The following is a 22,644-nucleotide window of genomic DNA, read 5'->3' as shown; positions in this document are numbered from 1 at the left end:
AAATGAAGCCAATCACGGCATGGCACGTTTCGTCAAAAGTATACAATAAAGATCGAGGCAACGGACAGATAAGCATACACGAAAACACAACAATGACCCGACACGAAAATAATAACATAATACATATACTGGTGACTTATTCCACGGATATCCCGCTACATCAGATACCGCTAACATACTTGTTCAAAATAAAGATATTATATTGTATATACTTATTTTATTAGTTTAAGAAAATATATTAAATATAATAATATTAAAACAAAATCAAGCGAATTTTATACTTTCTGAAGAATTTTCACTTATTGCAAGATGGTGATGATACTAGATGTTTCTCTAAAGTCAAAAAATTTCCCTCTAAAATATTTTTTGGAATATATATTGTTTTCGAAACATTCAAATGTGCACATATAATTTAAATAAATACATATTTTGTAGTTCATATTTATAACATATTCATTAACTTTATATAACACTTACTCATAACATTTATTTACTTTACGAAACTCATGTATATACATATAATTTGTTTGAAATTATATATCTTTTTAATCCAATCATCTTTTTTTAGCGAAAATGTCGATGTATTAATCTTCGAGCTATAAACAATTAAAGACAAAGGCGTATTATGAGTTCACATTTAGCGGCGCATCTAGAGGCAATCGCGTAAAAAAACTATTTTGTACCACATTTATAGCATATTTATGCTATTCTCGATAAATGCCCTTGAGTACATTTATTTGCGCCTCTAACTTTAGAGGCATGCATCTATCTCTTAGATGTGCCTCTTTATTAGAGGCACTTCTAAGAGATAAAGCAATAGTTTCTTTTTACAAAAAAGATTCCATATAAATTAAAAAAATTATCATTAAATGGATATTTGTTTAGAGCATCTACATTGTACATGTGTAAATGAGCATGTTTCTTTATTGTTTATATAGGAATTGTGCAGAAAGTACTAAATGTTTTCGCATTTGGATACATGAAGATGAAGTGAAGATTTATGCCATAACAGAATGTTTACAGGTGCCTTATCCAAAAAAGATAACTTCAAAATTTGTAAGTAATTATTTATATACCATTTTGATTTAATCTTGTTTTCGACAGAAATTATTGTCTTGTTCATAAGTGGTTAATTCCATCAAATTTTTCATACAAAAACATGTCTAAATACATATCTAAATACAGGAATGTATAACAGGAACTGTTTATAACTTTAGTTTTAGTTAGTAAAGATCTTGTTATGTGACTTGAGTTTATTTAATAACTTATAAATAAGAACTGCACCAGTAGCTATCGATTATAAAATTTGGCAACTCTATCTAAATCTATTTTTTATTTTTTTCACACATTTGTAAATGAAATTTTGTGATTACAGATGATTTCGTGATTAATTCAAAATTTAATAACTATTTTCTTCTTTTTAAGATAACGGAAGTTTTAATGGAAATTTTGGGTTACTATTGTTTGTGGCCAATGGACAAACCCTTTCATCAAGCAATATCTTCACCGCTGAGAAACTATGAAGTGGTAAGAAAATTGCATTCACTCAATGTAAATATTACACATTAAAGACATTTTATTATTTTAAGTAACAAATTAGTATATAATTAAACATATAATCTTACTAATTATTTCGAATCCAAATTATTACATCAAAATATTTAAATAATATAATAAAAACATTAATTATGTGTTAATTTTTCAGTCAATATGTACTCCATCAGATCAAGAAGTTTACGAACAAAGATCGCCTGATGTAAAATATGCAATTGGATTGACTGTTAGACATAGACATATATATAAGCATAATATAATTAAAGACATTGCTGGTGTCATAATAGGATGACACAACGAATGCCGAATTGAACGTTTTCAGGATCCTTCGCGATACTGTAATCAGTATTACTTTAGAAGCCAAAATTACCGGTATAACATCGATAATTGGCAATCGCAACCATACTACGTTTTGTTACTTGATAATGACCTGTGTTATGTGCCACAAAGTACGTATTATTATGCTTCATTTTAAGTTATATTTGTATTTTATTCTGTGATATATTTATTTGTATTACATAGAATGATACATTTTTTATTTCATTTTTTATTTTTATTTTATTTTTTTCTATTTTAGGCGTTATATCGATATGCACCTCAGAATGAATCAATAATGTAGAAAATATTGTTGGAAAATATTTCTGTAAATTCGAAGGTACTCATTATGTGCCAAACGAAATGCTACGGAAACATTATCCGAGCGATGCCGCAGTCGTTCGCGAAATATTGAGTAATATTTAATTATAATATAATATTAGGAATATATTAATTAGGAATATAATAATTTAGTATTAGAAATATTGAAATGAGTTTTAAATGTGTATATAGCAGGCCATTTCAAATCAATGACTTTTTTCCCCGTCCATTTTTTATATGCTTCATTTTTTTCATGTTTTTGTAACTATTGAAAGTAGCTTCCATGAATTTTTTAAAATTTTTATCTCTTGATTTTTAAATTATACATTTTAAAAAAATTGATTTTAAAAATTTCAAATATCTATAACTTAAAAAAAAATATTATTATTAAAAAGGTGGTTATCTTTTTCTTTGAATATATTTTTCTAAACAAATATTGATAAATTAAAAGAAGAAAAGAACCACGCACTAATTATATTTAAAAAGTGGCCGTTAAAATCGATCAAAAGTATGGAAAAGTGTACTTTGTGTGATGCTGATCAGAAATTCAAATAGACACGACCTTCAAATATGCTAGATTTTAAGCTACGAGCCCATAAATGTAATATTTTTGCTCATTTTTAGATAAGAAATAGAAAACTGTGAGTTCGCAGCTCAAAAACTAGCATATTTTGAAGATCATGCCCATTTGAACTTTTGATTCGCATCACACAAAGTACATTTTTTCATATTTTTGGTTTTAACGACGGCCACTTTTTTCACATAATTAGTGTGTGGTCCATAAAAAAGGAAATACTTATTTTATAGATCGGAATGGTGTAAAATACCAAAAAGTGCGATTTTAAAAAAAAATTGAAAAAAAAATCGAAAAATAGTCTAAAAATATCGAAAATATCTGAATCCTCTCTTCGTCAATAGCTACAAAATTTTGTTTTTAAGTCTAAAATGTTATAAATTTTTTTGAAAAGAATTTAAGAGGTCTTATTGAGGAAAAAAAGAATATTTTGATAGAGATAAGGCTCAGTTATATTCGAATAAAGGATTAAAGGAATAGGCTAATAAGAGCCGGTGCGTCGGAAATAAGAACGCAAAATTTTGTATACTTATTCTTTATTTCTTTAGAATGTTTCGGTCCTTTTTTTGGACCATCTTCAGCTTAATGTGTGATACAATCTGATGTATAATATAATATTCATTATTATATTATATTATAGAGAAAATATCTGAATCCTCTCTTCGTCAATAGCTCAAAATTTTTGATTTTAAGTCTAAAATTTATACATTTTTTTTTTAATGCGACTTTGGCCCGATATTTTTCTCACAAATATCTTTTTAGGGGGGTCAGAAAGGAATATAGGAATTAAAATTATCAAGCAAAATTCGTGCCCCGTGCACATTATACAAGTTTTAGCGAAAAAAATTAATTTTCGCTATAACACCCGCGTATGGCTCTCATAGCCAATTTATATCCAATTAATATATATTTCTTGAAAAAATTCGAAAAGATCTCATTGAAGAAAAAAAAAAATTTCGGTTAAAATTGACTAAAACACTATTAAATGTTATAAAATTTATTTATAATTTTTTCAATATTTTTTTGAAAAATACATTCATAAACAAAAAATTACCATTTTTTTATAAACAATATTTTTATTTCTCTTCAAGTTATAGATATTTGAAATTTAAAATCAATTTTAAAAAAATGTATACATATAACTCGAAAATCGATAGAGATAAAAATCTTAAAAAATTCAATGAAGCTACTTTCAATAGATACACAAATATGAAAAAAAATGAAGCAAATAAAAAATGGTCGAAGAAAAAAGTTGTTGATTTGGTATGGAATGCCCCATATACAAATACACATATACATATATTATTCACTCAATCGATCAATCGAATGAATCAAACTTTTCTCGGAAGTTTAAAAGAATAATATTGCCTGTATTTCATTATGTCAACTGATTTTTGCGCTGTGGGCAACTATTATAATTAAGATTGTATATCTATATTATTTTATTCTATTTTATTTTGCATTACATACATATAAACGAGAAAATGGAAATCAAAAATAGATCTATATTACGATTATTACTGTAAATCAGAGCAGCGGGACTAGGTTGTAATGAACGAGACACTTACCTGTAAAAAATTTGAAGGAACACATACACGGCAATACACACTGATAATCGTGCGTATTAATAAGTGTTACGGAATCATACGACAATACCGACTCCGATCACGCCATGGTTCATCAGTCGGTCAAAATTACCGACAGTGCTACCTCGTAGTAGCGCTGTCGCTGTAAAGACAAGCGAGTAGCTAGCTTCCGTTTTGCTTCTTCTTCCTGGCAACAAGAAGTAACAGACGTGTTTTTTCTTTCGCTCTCCGCTTTAAGTAGCTTTTGTGCCAAAAGATTCCTCAAGGGCAGCAACAAAATAAAGACATCATCTTTGGATGATTCCTTGGGAGCCAAATTCTTGCCAATTTCGATCTTTGAGATCCTATACATTGAGGGCAGCAACATACCAATGGGAAGCTATCGAGTTTCATCATCAAAGGGGCGACTTTAGTGTCCGCCATTGGCAGTGCCTGTTACGGCGTAATTTCTGAGTACCAGCTACAAATAATACTTGCTATCACTGGTTAACATTGGTTACCGTGATTGGGCAGCAACTTTCGTTCGGCTCTGATCAAGCCGAACGGTTTCTCTTCATCTCCAGGTAACAAAATTCTTCATAAAGAAAATAGTTGTCCTCGTAAATACGGTTTACTAAGGCAACGAAGATGGATATTGCCCGAGCTTCAACTGTCTCAAGGAAATATTAAAGCCTATTTGATTAATCTTTTTGGTTTATTGTTCGAAGAAAGTTATTTCATTATAAAACTTGTTCTTTATCTCATATTAATTATTCTAGTATGTATTAGAAAGTCAGAATCTGTTGAGACACCTTTTGATTATCCATATATAACTTTACTTATTATTATTCTTTCTAATTTCCCACACAGCACATGTAAATTCCGAGAATGTTCTGAGAATATCACAAAAGTATATTGCGTATGTTCTAGGAACATTCGAAATACATACTGCGATATACTGAGTATGTACTAAGAATGCTACTATGTCCGATTTTTCCTGCTTCTCAGTACATACTGAAAATATCTTTTAGTATATAATAAGTATATCTATAGAATGTCTTGAGTATGACATTGGTATATACATATATGTACTAATAATGTACTAATAATATACTCAAGACATTCTATAGATTAACTTATATTTTCTATATTTTATATATAAATATAAATGATATATGTTACCGTAAACACCCCATATTTGTTTTTTCATATACTTACTAGTAAAAATATGCAAATTTTGACTACTAAGTATACGGAAAAACAGATTTCGAGTGTTTACGGTACATATATATATAATCCATTTATATTTATACTATAAATTTAACTATAAATTTTACTATAAATAAAAAAAATTTGTGTAAAATATTAACATTTTGTTCACACATAAAATCTTTTTATTCAAATTTCTTAAATATATGTTATAATTGCACATATATTATTTGAACGTATAATTGCACTTTTATATTTTTTTATATAAACATTTTACTTATTATTATTTATTATTATATATATGTATATAATTTTTCTTATTTCACAGAAAGTATTAGATCACGAAGTTGATAATAATGTTCTTTCTGTGCAAACGCTGTAACATATAATAATAATTTCACATAAGAATACATTTAATAATATCTAACATATATTTAATAAGCTATATGCTATATGTTGTTACTGAAATTAACTTTTAAAATCATTTTAAAAATTAATTGCAGTATAATAACTTAGCTCTTACTTAATCGCACACTATATAATTAAAATATGTTATAAAACTCACTTGATTTTTGCGAATCCAGAGTTTCACTTTTATTTTTTACATATCCCATCTCTATATATATATGTGTATATGCGGAGATACTTTTTCTTTAGAAAGATTCTGCAGAGATCACAAAGTGATAATTGATATAATAAACGACAATTGATAATGACGTCCTTTTTTTGTGCAAATAACGCTGTAACATATAATGAGAACTTCATATAAGAATACATATATTAATATATATTAGTTGTTACTGCAATTAACTTTTAAAACGGTTTTAAAAGCCTAGTTAACATATTATTTTATATGTATGCAATATCTTTCATTCATTATCAATGTGTGATATACAAATATAGAGTATTGGCATACATTAGTCTTTTAAGATTGTTTTAAAAGTTAATTGCAGTAACAATTAGCTTACTTAATCGTACACACTATATAATTAAAATATGTTATAAAACTCACTTGATTTTTGAATCCAGAGTTTCACTTTTATTTTTCACATTTACATCTCATCTATATACATATGTATATATGTGTATGCGGAGAACACTTTTTCTTTAGAAAGATTCTGCAGAGATCACAAAATGATAATTGATATAATAAACGACAATTGATAATGACGTCCTTTTTTGTGCAAATGCTGTAACATAATAATAAGAATTTCACATAAAAATACATATTTTTGATACATTATAATATTCGATTGTGAGGTTATAATTTGCATTAATGAGGTTAATTTGTGTGTTTATAATTATGAAGTATTAATAAATCATTGAATAGCTTTTATAAAATATCCTTTTTACATTTAATTTATTTGAAAATAAAAAGGATTACCTGCGATTAATCACAATCGTAATATAATTGCACCAGATTGCACATAGCACTTGCACGTGGTCAGTGAACAAGAACAAGGAAAAGACAAATGACGGCAATAGCGGAAATTACGTATCCAAAATGGCATACATATCCGCTCATAAGTAAAAATGCGCGTAATTCAATAGTATATTATGAGAATATACGAAAAATAATATACTATAAGAGATATTAAAAGTACATTCTGAGAATATACGAGAATATACGAAAAATAATATACTACACAAGATGTTCTGATAATATCCTGAGAATATACGAAAAATAATATACTACACAAGATATTATAAAGATGTTCTCAGTATATTACGTACAGTACGTACATTCACAGAATGAATATAGAATATTCGTACGATATCATGTGCTGTGTGGGTTGTCACATATTGAGCCTTGATTTCATTTATTATATGATTATATTACACATGTTGAGCCTCGCTCTCATTTATTATATGTTTTGTCTCACATATTGAGCTTCGCTCTCACTCATTATATGATTATATTACACATGTTGAGCTTCACTCATTTATTATATGATTTATTACACATATTGAGCTTCGCTCTCATTTATTATATGATTTGCTATACATATTGAGTCTTGCTCTCATTATAATATGATTTAATATTCTTATCGAGATTTAATTCACTATTCAAAAGATTTTATTGCACACGTATAGAGAAGTATTCATTAATCTATTATGTTCCATTTACAATAATTTAATATACACCTATATGATATTCTTACACCAACAATGACCTTGTTACACTAATTCTATTTGATTCAATATGTTTGTCACATGTCAACATTTCTATATTATTCATCATATGTATTAATTATCTATGAGGTTTGCCAAGGCTTAACATTATTATTTTAATTAAAGGACTTTGATGTGCTTATGTTCATTTATTACATTACTTAATTAGAATTGGATGTACCTTATCATCGGCATATGTATATCATCATAAATATTAATTAATACTTGAGAAGAGATTGATTCGAATTGATTACGTTAAAATAGTTACTTTATCAGTATTATGCGATTGATGCGACTTGATTTACGTTAAAATAGTTACTTTATCAGTATTATAATTGTATTGTTTTACATCCAGTATTGTTTTACATGTTTAAAGACAAGAGGTTTATTTGCTAATTATTCCAACAAATTTTGTATGTTCTATCAAAATACACTTGATTTATGTTTCATGCTTTTTTTAAAGGTTATGATTGTTTATTATTTCTTTATGTACTAATACTGTTTCTTTCAGACATATTCGTATGATTATTTCGTTTTCCTTTTTAAAGCCGCCTTTAATTCCAGACTATTGTTAAAAGCTCGACACGGAAACTAGAACATAAACGGCATTATATATATATAAGCCGATTGATGAACAATAAGCCACCTGCTTTATTCAATTTGATGTTTTGAAGATTCGAAGTTTGATGTACCTATTCAGCCTTATTCCACCACTATATTTTTCACAACCATTTTTTTCACAACTTTGAAATTTTGTATTTTGTAAACGAAGCAGTTTAGGGCATATGTATATACAATGTTTTCTTCATATAATATGTCAAATAATCCATTTTCTCGATAATTTCTAGATATAGTAGTTCTGAGAATATTGGAGTTTATCGAAAGAAACACATTAAAACTGTGAGTAATCCCTTCTGAGAAGATGCGTTGTGCAATCGATAATAAGTAAAAACACTTTGCCAGCTATATTCTTCTTTTCTTGATTAGTTTTCATAAGTGTCTTAAATATATTATTATACCAAAATGCGAAACCATTCGATTCTTTCATTGAGACATTTTCTTGTAGCAACGAGTAATCTGCTCTCGCAATATTCTGACACACTTTGATTTTCATTTTAATTAATTTCATGTTTATCAGACTGATAAGGAAATAGTTGTTACTATTAAATTTGTGCAAAATATAACATTTTATAATTTTCTTTTTCAAATCGTTAACGTCAATTTGTTGCATTGCGATTTTTTTACTTGTGTGTGCTAACAAGGTTTGAACAAGAGAACAAAAGAATTTCATGCGACGTCTGCTTTGATTATAATATAAATGTTATAATTACATATTTTCTTTCTCTAATCGCTGCCTAAAGTTTTAAATAAATTTTTCAGCATCATATTGACTGGCCTCATCATCTCTTTGAACAGGATTTTGCAAAATCTCACTTCTGTTTGGAGAAATCTAGTAGAATATCGTAACGGTTTATTAAATGCTTCACAAAACTATATATGTGTCTATCACTTGTTTCCTATTTTTTAAATTGAATTCGAATGCTTTCTGAGCTCCAAGATAATTGCGTTCCTCAATGCTTTCCATTCTCGATACTATTTATATAATTGTTTGTCAGTAGTAAGTGGGCATGTGTATGGCCCGTCATAACAAACCCCCACCACTCGGCCACTGGCGCCGGCCCCACACCACTCGGTCACTGACGCTGTCAGATATGGCCCGTCAAACTAACCCCCACCACTCGGCCGCTGACTCTAGAGAGGGGAATGGTGGAGGGAATGCCGATTGGTCCCGCCGGTGAGACAAAAAAAGGGTAATAAAACATATTTGCATAGGTCCCGGTGCGTCGAAGGAAATCTTCGATAATAAATACGGTAAGAAATAATTGAAAAGGAAGAGATTACGCAATATTATATTTAAGTAGACGACTAATGACATGACAGAGGGGTGACAAAATTATCCGACAAAATAACGATAAAATGCTAAAGTCGCCGTGGTATACCGAAATCATTGTAGGGAGTATGACATCCCCGTCTACCTCTTGCGGTAGAGCGAATGGGCACCGGCGTCCATGTATAGCGCTGAAAAAAATTAACACAAGCATTTATTTCGGCCGAGCGCTTACTCAGCGTCGCATTGCCAAATATCGTCGGTAACAAAGGAAACAAAAAGATATACAAAAAATACAATCGGCCAGCGTCCGTAATTATAGCTAACCGATTACTCAACGTCACATTGACGGGTACTATCGGCACCTCAGGTAACAAAAAGAGTTCTAATAAAAAACACGTGCATTAGCATTCTAGTAAACAATATAGTTAGGAAGTGCAGCATGGACATTTGTTGGATAATAAAACAGATATGATCAGGCATGGGAGTCTGAGACGCAATATTGAGACAGCTGATGTTATCGAGGTCGTAAATTACCCTAAAGTTTTTTAAAAGATCGAGTTTCTGTTTTGCTATGAGGTTAGAGAATGTGAGAAAAATAACAAAAAGTACAAGTAAAAAGTTTCACACACATTTATTATTACTAATTCTTCATATAAATTGATATTACAAATACATAAAGTTTAAATCGATACATAAAAGTATTTTATTGAAATTACTGAATTACATATGATATCAGTTAGCAACTACGTTAACACGCCTCTTACTTCAACGAAGAAAAATTTTGCGAAATAAATGTACGACTAATCGGTCGTTGTGTTCGCAATTTTCGGTAAAAAGAGTAAGAAACTGATTAAGATCGTAACCGACAGACATATAATATAGAAATACACAGCTATATTGTCCGCAAGTTTGTGAAAAAAATCCTTGTAGTTGTCGAGTGTTCCATCGGTGGATGATGGAGTTTCGTCGAAGACGAAGGAGAAATCCGGGCTCCAAGGGTGGTATTCCATAGCTGTCGAAGTAGGTGCCTGTTCCGTGTTCATCGAGGAAAAAGGCGACCCAATGTTCTCCAGGTCGATTATGATCGTCTGTATTAGCGACGATAGCCGTCGACCTCGTCCACACCCTCGGAACTCTGTTGGCGGGATAGACACCCGCATGCCTGACATTGATATGGCTCAATGCTCGTAGAATTTCGCAAGAGTTCATTTTTTTGGTACAACGACGAACGCGTGGATCCTGGTATTATTTGAATAACTTCGGTTTTTATTTCTCCCGCTATAACGTTTTCGCTCGTCAATTTGAGCTTTGCAAGTCTTTCTTCTTTTTCTTCTTTTTTTTCAATCACCTGCTCGGCTCTCGACAATTTTTTTATCTCTAATACATTATCCGTTTAAGCTTTAATATTATGAATTAGAACGGAATTGCCATTTACGTTGCTAGCAGAATAATCCTTGTCGCAGCTGGTTTTCACGCTTTCGTAGCTGACGTCGTCGTCGCTGTCACTCAATTGATAATTTTCGGGGGAACTACAAGTATCGGGTTGACTTACGCTGAGAGTATCGCTGCTGCCGCTATTATTTTGATCGAGTAGCCAACGTTTCAATTTGTAAACGTTATGTAACGCGCAATGAAAGATTTTTCGAATTCCGTGATGAGCGCAATATTGTCCGCACTCTTCATCTAATTAGATTTTTAAATGCTGGAGAGATACCTTCCAAATTATATATCTCTCTGGAAAGTAGATTTCGCAAGTAGTGTGCTTTTTCACTGCCTCTAACGTAAATGTGACGCGTGTGCCTTATAATTTCACATAAATGCAATGTAAAATATTTTGGATTAGTCTCGCCGTCGAACCATTCGATCCCATGATAATTTCGTGTGAGTCAGCAGTTTTGTCGTCTTACTTTTTCGGGTAATTCAGTGAACGGATGCGGCGGCATCATAATCCAGTGGTCGACGATCGACGCGTTAATCGCAACAACCGCGACTTCCTTGGGAAGAAACTTCTCGCTCGCATCGCGGAAGCCTTGTATGTCGATGACTATATCCATATTGCGAAGAAAAAACTTATACGTTTTTGTTGACGAGGTTTAAGTTTTTCACGATCCGTCGACGAGAGCGTCTCAAAGGAAACTGATATTTTTTTTCGTTACATTATAAGTTTTTTTCTCTTGAAACGCATCGGTGAATGAAAGTAAAGGAGGGTGGGGATAAGAAAAATACGTAAAAATTTTTAATCGAATATGCTGCAACGAGAAGCATACCGTGATAAAAAATTTAACCGGAAAAATCGACAATGACTTGACGAGACGAATCGATTTCTATTACATTATCAAATTCTGCGTAAACAATACAGTTAATTGTCTCGGTGAGCGCCTTTTCGAAACGTACCTCTAATCGTAAACTACCGTGTCTCACCCATAGACTGGGCTAGGCGCAGCCGGAAGCCGGACCGCTATTCCGCTACTCTAAAATATTCTCGTTACCGTGGCGCGAGAAATCGCGCCTGGCGCCCAATTATTTCACGAACATACCGGGTTACCGAATTGCAGTATATTACCGAGCACCCCGGTTACCGAAGGTTCGCATATTTAACGAACGCTCCGGATACCGGAATTTCTATCGTTAACGAATAACTAATCATTACCGTTGAACTTTTGAGATTGCACGAACCCCCCTTCGCGATCGGCGTTCGCGAGGCGGGTAAAGACGTCGCAATATATACATCACGGAAATCATGCTAATAATATTATTTGCTCGCATTAGATATTCTGCTGGTCGATTGCCTTCGTCATTTAACGACTTACGAAGATTGCTCCTTGCATTTTATTCATCGTTTATTTCGTAACATCACGCGTATTCAGTGATGTTAATATAATACCTGATATAAGGATATAAGAGAAAAAAAGAGAAAAAAGGAGAGAGAAAGAGAGAGGGGAAGAGAGAAAAATTATCTGATATTAATTTTGAATTCTAGAAGCTTGGAAATTTATCATCAATTAGATATAAAGTAAACCGTAACAATAGCGGAAATGAAACTAAAATATGTTGACGTATCAAATTTAATTATTATTTTATTATATAACAAATTCTTTTTAACATTTGTCATATGTAATTATATAAAATGTTAATTTAAAATTTTTAGCAATGTATAATATATATTTCTTAATTTTCTCTACTCGAATTTGTATAATGTATTTCTCATTTACTAATATAATGAAAAGTAAATATATAAAAATATAAATATAAATAAATATAAATAAAATGAGAATTTAAAGTATTTATTTTATTCTTAATGTATGTTTTAATACGTCATCGTTCTATATTTTATTTACTATTATGTTTATAAAGAAATGTATGTGCTTATTGATTCTTTCTAATTAAATCTTGCAGTTAAATTTTTTATAGGAAACTCTTAATAAATAAAAGTCTAAATGTCTTTAGCTGTCGATTATTTTTTTTCTCAATTATGTAATATGAGATAATCACAAACACATTGCATAATTCTTCGTACGTAATATCATCGATCTATTCTGAAAATGAAAAAAGATGTTATTATGCAAATATAAACACGAGTAAAGTCATTCACCAATACACTCTGTGGTTTATTTTTGCAAATTTTGTATTGAAAAATTTTACATTTTTCAATAAAGACATTATACTTAATTGTAATTAATATCACAAATAATATCAGGTTAATATTTGAATCATGAATTGAGATTCGAGATCAAATCTTGAGTTTTATGTCAAGAATGGTATTAAATATACCAATTAATATTTTAAAATATTTAACATAAAGATCTTTAATGTTACACATAATGTTACACATTTTTGCAAATTTTTTCTATTTCGATAAATCAAAATGGCTAAATTAAAAATAATTTTAACTTAATTTTGTAAAAAGCCAATACAAGTATGACAAACGAGTTTCCTTAATCATAAACATCGTCATAATTTTGCTCATCAGGAATAATTTACTCATACGTATAAGTCGCTTACAAGAATAAGCATGCGCATAAATTACCTACGCTTCGAATAATAACATAAAATATACATGTACATACATTAATCAGCATTACAAATGGCTGACGCATCAATGCGAAATTTGTTGTCTCTACACTTGAACATTTACATATTAAATATAAGGTTCATTTTTCAGAACATTTTTGCGTAAAAAACGGAAGAGCAAAACACAATTGGAAATCTCATTAAACTATATTATAAAACTACAGTATTATAAAATATTTAATATTATAATAAATATAAATACCATATCAAATAAGACTCGTTAAATAATAAATATTATATAATAATAAATATAAATGCCCGTATTAAATTTATTTTCGATATTCAATTCTGCAATATAAGTAAAACATCTATATTTGTAGAAAATTTATACACTATAATTTTTAGATTTTATATACAATTCTCGTGATGTTTATAATATTTATTTTGTACAAATGTGTAATATATATTTATTATATATTCGTACAATTTTACGAATAAAATTTTAATAATATTAAAGCATAATCGAAATAATTTTTATTACTTAATTTTTTCTATTACTAAATTTTTGCCTACTTTGGCTAAATTCGGCTCTCTTATTAATAATATTTTTGTCTCCACTTCTAAAAACATTGACTAATTCTAAAGAAACCAAACAATTTAATTGAACGTTCTGAAACAACAATTTCATATTGTGTCTCAAGACAGTTTCATAAAAAGGACTAGTAAAAGTCAGGCACTGATATTAGGAGCAATAAAATTCTTTTTAAATTTCTCTATACCTATTGTTTAACTTTCTGGTCCTTTCTTTGGATCATCGAAGAGTGGAAACGTTCAAAATAAGTATAGAAGATTTTAAAAAGAATTTTATTGCACCTAATATCTGTCCTTGACTCTTACTAGCTTCTTTCATACCTTAGTATCCAAGACAATTTATTGATCTCAAGACAAGATAAATTTCTTTATTTCACCAAAGTGTCGTGTCCTTGAAACGCTTAATTTGTCCAGCATCGTCGAGCCTTCGCAAGATCAATTTCCATGCATGGATGAATCAAAATCATCGCAATTTAATTTTTTTGAAGCCGCCTCAACTCGCGGCCGCCTGGAACGGAGTACGAGCAGCTGTGGAAAACGCGGAAATTTGTACGCAACGGAATAGCTACACATATCAGGAAGAGATCGTCGGCGGCGAGGACTGTCTTTACCTGAACGGCTATACGCAGCGCGCTTCCGAAACGCCGTCATCCACCGCCCATCGATATCCGGTCATGATCTGGTTTCACGGTGGCGGATGGCTCACCGGGGCTGGTCATTCCGAATTTTACGGGCCCAAGTTTCTGCTGGATCACGATTTTGTCCTCGTCACCCTCAATTTTCGGTGAAGTTCGATCTTGATTATTCTTTAACCTTGAAGGGGTCGCTATTAAATGACATTATTGATTGCATGATTGACATCTGTCATCTATTTTCAGACGAATTAAAATATAAAGACATATAGGGGTCATTCTTAGATTACGTTAGGCTTTTGGGAGAAGGAAGTTGAAGTAGTTCTTACGTAAGATTTTTTAAAATGTTCCTCTGATAAGATAAAATCTAATCAAAATTTTTCTTGTCAAAATAATCATAAAAGTTTTCATTTTCATTTATTTTTATCAACTAATTTTAATTATTTTATAAAAATAATGAAAATGTAACAAACTTTATATTTTGAAAAAGAGACTTACACTTTAGTACAATAAGTGTATTCAAATTTTATACCACGTGGATGACTAATGTCACTCTAAGATTAATTGTGTAATTTAATTTTTTACACGCAGAGATGTGTAATTTCTTATATTAAAATTATGTAAAAATATTATATGCACAATGAATGATGTTTGTTTTTACGCAATTATTGGGGAGGAGGAGTAAGAAAGTTATTACAATTTCTTTTATATACGAGGCGCATTTTTAAAGTAAGGTCCGTTTTGAAATAAAAAAAAGATCTTAACATATAAAAATAATTTATTTTAGCCAAAAAACTTCTACAAGCTTACTTTATTTTTCCACATAATCATCATTGACTTCCACCTATTTTTGATATAATTTCAACAGCTTCATAATTCCATTTTCTTAAAAGTCTGCCGCCTGTGTCTTGAACCACTTAGTAACGGCGTTTATGATGATTATGTGGAAAAATAAAGTAAGCTTGTAGAAGTTTTTTGGCTATAATAAATTATTTTTTATAGTTTTATATTGTTAAGATCTTTTTTTTATTTCAAAACGGTCCTTACTTAAAAAATGCGCCTCGTAATTCAAAGAGAAATCGATTTTTAAATAACAGATGTGTTATGCGTAATAACACGTCGATTTTTTGCATTAGACTTGGACCGCTGGGCTTCTTGAGTACGGAGGACCTGGAATGTCTGGGCAATCTTGGATTGAAAGATCAGCAGCAAGCCATGCGATGGGTGCAGGAGAATATCGTTTCTTTTGGCGGTGATCCGAACAGAGTGACTCTCTTTGGCGAAAGTGCGGGAGGCGCAAGTGTTCATTACCATATGGTGAACCCTCTTTCAGAAGGTAAGGTCTTTGGCAAGATTTTCATAATAAATCACATTAATATGTATATATATTTGCATCTATATGTGTGAAACACTTTTATTCTCTCCGGTCTTTGTGTGGTTTTTAATTCCTTATAATTTATCTCTTTAAAATATTTAAATGACATTTATCTTTAAATTTATTATATTCTTTCTTTAATTATATAAATAATTGATATCAATTATATATAAAATATTATATTATATAAAATATTATATTATATATAAATATTAAATCTATTATTATATTATAATTATTATTAATTATATAAAATATAAAAAATATTTATCTTTTAATACATTATATTCTTTCTTGAATTATAATAATGCATATAGTTTAAAATATAAATTAAATATTAATATAAAAATATAAAACGCAAAGGAGATTTATTGGTACCGATCGTCTTTTCTAGGTAGGTAAATGAATTTTTTAACATATTTATCTCTGATAATAACGAATCATTGTAGATGATGTCATGTATAATATTTTCAACAATAATAATATTTTATTAAGAGAGTTTATATAATATAATTAAAAAATATTATATAAATAAAACATGAATATGACAGTTATCGTAATGTTAAAATTAAAATTAAACGGGACAATTTAATATATGTAAAACGAAATATTATAATTAAAAAATACAATTTTTTTTAATTACAATTATAGATTATTTAAAAATAAACAATTTATTTTACTATACTTCTAATTTACTGGAGTTTTTCTTTCGTTAATATTAAATGAATGAATGTTGAAACGATCTCAATCATGTTTCTTAAATCTCGAAGTAAAAGGAAGAAGTATAAATAATTTCAATTATCGAATAATTTAATACAATTTGTTTCTTACTAATTAATTTCTCTGTCGATTTATAGGCTTCGTATATTTTTCACATAAATATAGGTGTCTTAGAGTGTGCAAATGTAACATTTAATTAGATGCAAAGTATGTATATATATAATCTAAGAACTTGAATTAACTGCTGGAATTTGACCTGAATATTTAATACTTTGACTGCTTGTTAAATGTTTTCTCGTGCGGCCTTCTTACGCATTTCTTTATTCTTTATTTCGACAGGTATCTGAAGGCATTCGTTAAGCTGCCAATCATGTGTGCATAGCGTTGCTACGTGTTGCATGAAATTTATAAATTTTTATTTCCTTCTCTCTCTGGCTCTTTATCTTTTATACCTAAGTCTAATAAGATATATATTTTTTTTTTATTTATTTATTTAATATAAAATTTTTTTTATTTCTTTAAAATAGAACATCCTGTATATGAATCACATTTATTATTTGTAATATAATCTTATTTAAATTATTAATAATTATTCTAATGTAATCTCTGATTTAAATTGTTAATTACTATTTTGATGTAATCTTTATGTAAAAAGTCGAGCACATAAATCAAGTCCAGTTTGTAGTGTGAAGTTGGCGTCTCATTTTGTGGAAACTCATAAATAAATAAGAGTTCTGGCTTTATTTACAATAGTTCTAGAGTTCCTGATAGTTTAAACAAATAGTTCTGGCCATTAAAGCAAAAAAATCGATTCGGACAAACTGAGACGCCAAGTTCACGCAGCGTCTCACCACTTTGTCCTACGGCGTTTTCCTTATCAGTAATTATCAGAAATGAAAAGATCTATAGTTCTACATGAGTTCTAAGAAGAGTTCTACCTTTTAAAAGCAAAAAACACTAATTAAACAACAATAAAGACAACCGGATACCAATAGCTATAGATGTCGAAGTGAGATGCCAGTCGATTTTCGAGAGTTCTGCTTATTCTAAAGCAGTTCTCGTATAGTTTCTGACATGTACAATACATTTTTAAAGAGTTCTGATAATTAAAACAATTAAAAAGTTTGTTAAACAATCATTTTGCCCGAAAATGCATATTTTCGAGTCTAAAGGTGAGACGCCAGTCGATTTTCAAGAGTTCTGCTTATTCTAAAGCAGTTCTCATATAGTTCTGGGCATGTATATTGCCTTTCCAAAGAATTCTGATAATTAAAACAAGTAGACATTTTTTAAAACAGTTATTTTGCCCGAAAAATGCATATTTTCGAGTCTAAAGGTGAGACGCCAGTCGATTTTCAATAGTTCTTCTTCATTTAAAGCAGTTCTCATATAGTTCTGGGCATGTACATTACATTTCTAAAGAGTTCTGATAAATAAATCACTTAGAACTTTTTTAAACTAATTATTTTGATCGAAAAATGCATTTTTTCCACTTTAAAGGTGAGACGCCAGTCAATTTTCAAGAGTTCAGCTTCATTTAAAGCAGTTCTCATATAGTTCTGGGCATGTACATTACATTTCCAAAGAGTTCTGATAAATAAATCACTTAGAACTTTTTTAAACTAATTATTTTGATCGAAAAATGCATTTTTTCGACTTTAAAGGTGAGACGCCAGTCGATTTTCAATAGTTCTGCTTCATTTAAAGCAGTTCTCATATAGTTCTGGGCATGTACATTCGCTGCGTGAACTTGGCGTCTCAGTTTGTCCGAATCGATTTTTTTGCTTTAATGGCCGGAATTATTTGTTTAAACTATCAGGAACTCTAGAACTATTGTAAATAAAGCTAGAACTCTTATTTATTTATGAGTTTCCACAAAATGAGACGCCAATTTCACACACACCAATTTGTAATATTAATATTTTGTATGCACGTGAACTATCTACTTTTACTATTTAACTTAAAATGTCATCTAAACACATTCATGCACAGCTGTTAAAAGCGTAACAGTGAGAGACAAGCTCTATATCTCTGCGCGTGCATCAGTTTCAGAAAAATTATATATGTATGCTTACATACTGACATTGATATGGTTGCATGATCCGTGAACAGTCACGCGAAGTCATTTTATCCCACTTTGGAATAGGCGTGTCCCGATGCAAAATTAAAATAAACTCGAAAAAAATTATGATGATAGATCACGTTTTCATCAATCTGCATATATATATACCGGGTGTCCCATTTTAAAGGATCCACTCAAATATCTCAGAAACACTGCGTTAAATCAAAAAATGTTTCCTACAAAAGTTGTAGGGTTTCGAGGGGGACATAACATAGTAATATTCATATGACCTTGGGCCACTTCTCCAAGGTCAAGTGAAGGTGAGAATAAATGTTTTAAATGGAAACCCATATTTTTATTATAACATCTTTTTCTACTAATTAATTTGAACAACTTTTATCTGAAGCATTTTTTTATTTTCTTCAAAATTCACCTTCTCACCTTCAAATTCTCACCTTCACTTGACCTTGGAGATGCTGCCCAAGGTCAAATGAATATTACTATGTTATGTCCCCCTCGAAACCTTACAACTTTTGTAGAAAACATTTTTCTATTTAACGCAGTGTTTCTGACAATGAGATATTTGAGTGAGTCCTTTAAAATGAGACATCTGGTATATATATATTCATGAAATTTATTAAAATATTTATTTATTTATTGTGACCGATATTATTTGTTTGTTGATACTTTATTTATTTAAATAGGCGCCGTAGGAATTTTTCTGACAAGATAATTTTTATTTATGAGTAATATGTGTTTTAAATAATCTAATTCAGTTACGAAACTGTGTGAATAAATATGTTCACAAAGTTCTGGCGATGCGAGAAAAACCAGTTTAACGAGACGTGCATGTTTTTCTGTATATGTAATTGACATTTTTATTCACGCTCGTGCATCGCACCTCTATCGATTGAAATTAAAAAAAAAAAAAACAGGAAACAAGTTGCAAGAGACTGATTAACTAAAGAATCGTCATCGCTAATTATGATATCGATAATAGAAATTTTCCCTATTTCTTGAATACGATATTCTGCATATTTTATCAATCATTCAAATGTTGCGCTATTAACGAACAGATGATTAATTCTGAGAAAAATAACATATGTTTTAGAAATCTGCATAAAAATGAATTTATTTTGTGTAGAAATAATTTTATTAAATATAAAAATAAAAACAAATTTGTATTTCTACATTGAACGATTAATATTGTAATCAAAAAACGTGTATTTTAGATTTTCGGTTTTCAATAAAGGCTAAACTGATCGAGTTTTTAATAAACGCGCAATACATTATAGACCGTGAATTGAAAATCACACAAATCGCTCGATTCTTTTAATCTTGACTTGACTTTATTTTTAATACTTTATTAGTTAATACTTATTTAATATTTATTATTTAATTTTAATATTTTAATGTTTTAATATTTTATTATTTAATATTTAATTATTTCAATATTTTTTCCTTTATTTTGATATTATTTTGATATTTAATTATAGAGTTTGTTTATCACTCTATTTAGCACTGTTGTTAATTAGTTTTCTTATGTCATACTTCTTTATTACCATTCAACAAAGCCTTATTTATCTTCCTATGAAACATATGTTTTTATTCCTGGTTTTTCTATAATTTAAATTAATTAATTATCCCTTGTTTTATCTCAGCATTATGGTTATTGTCCAATGATACCCTTTAAACCAGTGATCGAACCCAGACACACAGGTGTTATGGCGGAAGATCCATTAATTTCCGTGCGACAAGGCCGTATAGCTGATAAACCTTGGATAACAGGAATTACATCAGAAGAAGGAACCCTTAAGGTAGCAGATAAGGGACTACTAACTTTCTACATAGATCTCCAGTTCAAAAACCGAGAGATTTACATGATATTATCATTTTAGAATTACAATTATCGGAAAACTGCGCAGGATAATTTTTCTTAGAAACATTTATAAAATTTTGAAGATAATTTTTAGAATAAGATCGGAAAACTACTTCTTCCTGTAACTTATTTCAACAAAGCTTGCTTGCATAAAACCTTATAAAAGTATTTGTTTTAGAAACAAAATCTAGATAACATGTAAATACAGTTTTAACATCACACTTTTAACCGTGTTGCAAATTATTACATATTAATAAATTATTGGATAATTCTTCGACACAAGCATTATTAAAATTTCGATTAATCTTATTTTATGATAACGTAATATAAAATTTCTTATATAAAATTTTTTTTAAGTTGAACAAACAATTTATGCATAAGATGCTCCTTAGGTATTTACGGACGAGATCAGGGTGAACATGTGAAGAAATTGAATAGTGATTTTCACAATGTTGCACCTCTCAGCTTATACTACGAAGAGCGATACCGTCTTCGAGATACACAATTTCGAGATGAAATAAGCACTAGTATTCGCGAATTCTACTTCGGCAATGAAGACATCGATGAATCCGATGAAGCTAGATTCAAAGTCATCGATGTAATTTAGTTTTTACTAATTACTATTTAATTACTAATTAATTTAATTAGTTTCTGTATTAACCTAATAATTTTGCAGATGTACAGCGACGCGTGGTTTAATCACGGCACTCACGAAGCTATCCAAGACTTTATTGTGAATCAAACTTCATCAGTCTATTATTACTACTTCGCGTACAGAGGGAGCATCTTTTAGCTCGATATTCGACGATAGAGAAAGGAATTATGGAGTGTCACACGCGGACGAATTGCAGTATTTGTTCCCTGTGGGTGAACAATTGTTCGTGGAAACGGAATTGTCCAAGGAGGATAACGAGATAATTAGTATCATGACCGAACTCTGGTACAATTTTGCAAATTCCGGGTAAGTGTTAATATTTTTAGCGATAAAATTTATTACTGAATACAACCAGCTATCTCACAATTCGGATTTACATCGTGATTTTATTATGACTTATATATCAGAATTTGGTAAATATGCATAATAACGGACCCAGCCCCAATCACCTTGACCTTGACAACATATGTCAAGGTCAAGGTGATTGGGGCTGGGTCCGTTATTATGCATATTTACCCAGAATTTTATATATATATATAAATTTTATAAAAATGTGAAAGACCAATGTGTGTATATAATAAAATTAATATTTAATCACGATAATAGTTAGCGTAATAATGTCTATTTTTTGCATTATTTTATCATGATTATCTTATAATAATTATACAATGAGTTAATAATGGAGTTATAATAATTTTTTCTTTTGATTATATACGTTGAAAATGATGCATTAGTATATAAGGTACATATTATAATAAAATTCTTTAGAAATCCAACGCCAAAGGTCACGAAGGCAATTCCCATAAAGTGGAAGCCGGTGAAAACAAATTATTCACCAGAGTATCTATACATAGGAAATTCGTCTAAGATAATTATGGAAAACAATCTTCTCTCGGAAAGAATGACATTTTGGAATCAGCTAACACATCGGATGAAGTTACATAGTGCAGATTTAAAAAATTTTAAGGACGAGTTGTAATTTACAGTTGTAATTAACATTTTTATAAATTGTTGTACGAAGATCTTTCAGTGATTGCAAGAACTTCAAAATGTTGAGATCTCTTAAGAATTTTTAAGAATTGATTTTCAAAATTAATTTTATAAGAATATATTTTTAA

The 22,644-nt window shown here is 29.7% G+C and overlaps 1 protein-coding gene, 1 long non-coding RNA gene and 1 pseudogene across 2 annotated transcripts; 2 read left to right on the top strand and 1 right to left on the bottom strand.

The window, feature by feature from the left end:
- Window positions 1-938: 938 nt before the first annotated feature.
- Window positions 939-1,846, top strand: LOC145947638 (uncharacterized; the record flags this gene model as incomplete). Its single annotated transcript, XM_083057428.1, has 3 exons — window positions 939-1,056; window positions 1,426-1,527; window positions 1,706-1,846. Coding segments are annotated over 3 exons (361 nt in total), but the record flags the coding sequence as incomplete, so codon positions are not given.
- A 3,908-nt stretch (window positions 1,847-5,754) lies between these two features.
- LOC145947641 (uncharacterized) lies at window positions 5,755-6,991 on the bottom strand. The gene is made up of 4 exons (XR_014427218.1): window positions 6,923-6,991; window positions 6,551-6,728; window positions 6,104-6,278; window positions 5,755-5,914 (listed from the first exon to the last, which is right to left on the bottom strand). It is a non-coding gene; the product is annotated as an uncharacterized LOC145947641 (long non-coding RNA).
- A 7,664-nt stretch (window positions 6,992-14,655) lies between these two features.
- LOC145947639 (carboxylic ester hydrolase-like) lies at window positions 14,656-22,644 on the top strand (annotated as a pseudogene).

Source organism: Prenolepis imparis, unplaced genomic scaffold (assembly GCF_030444845.1).
Source record: "Prenolepis imparis isolate NDT839.2.m4 unplaced genomic scaffold, iyPreImpa1.0 SCAF_110, whole genome shotgun sequence".
NCBI classification, from domain to species: Eukaryota; Metazoa; Arthropoda; class Insecta; order Hymenoptera; family Formicidae; genus Prenolepis; species Prenolepis imparis.
The sequence above is the reverse complement of the archived record's forward strand: the minus strand, read 5'-3'. Positions and strand labels throughout refer to the sequence as shown.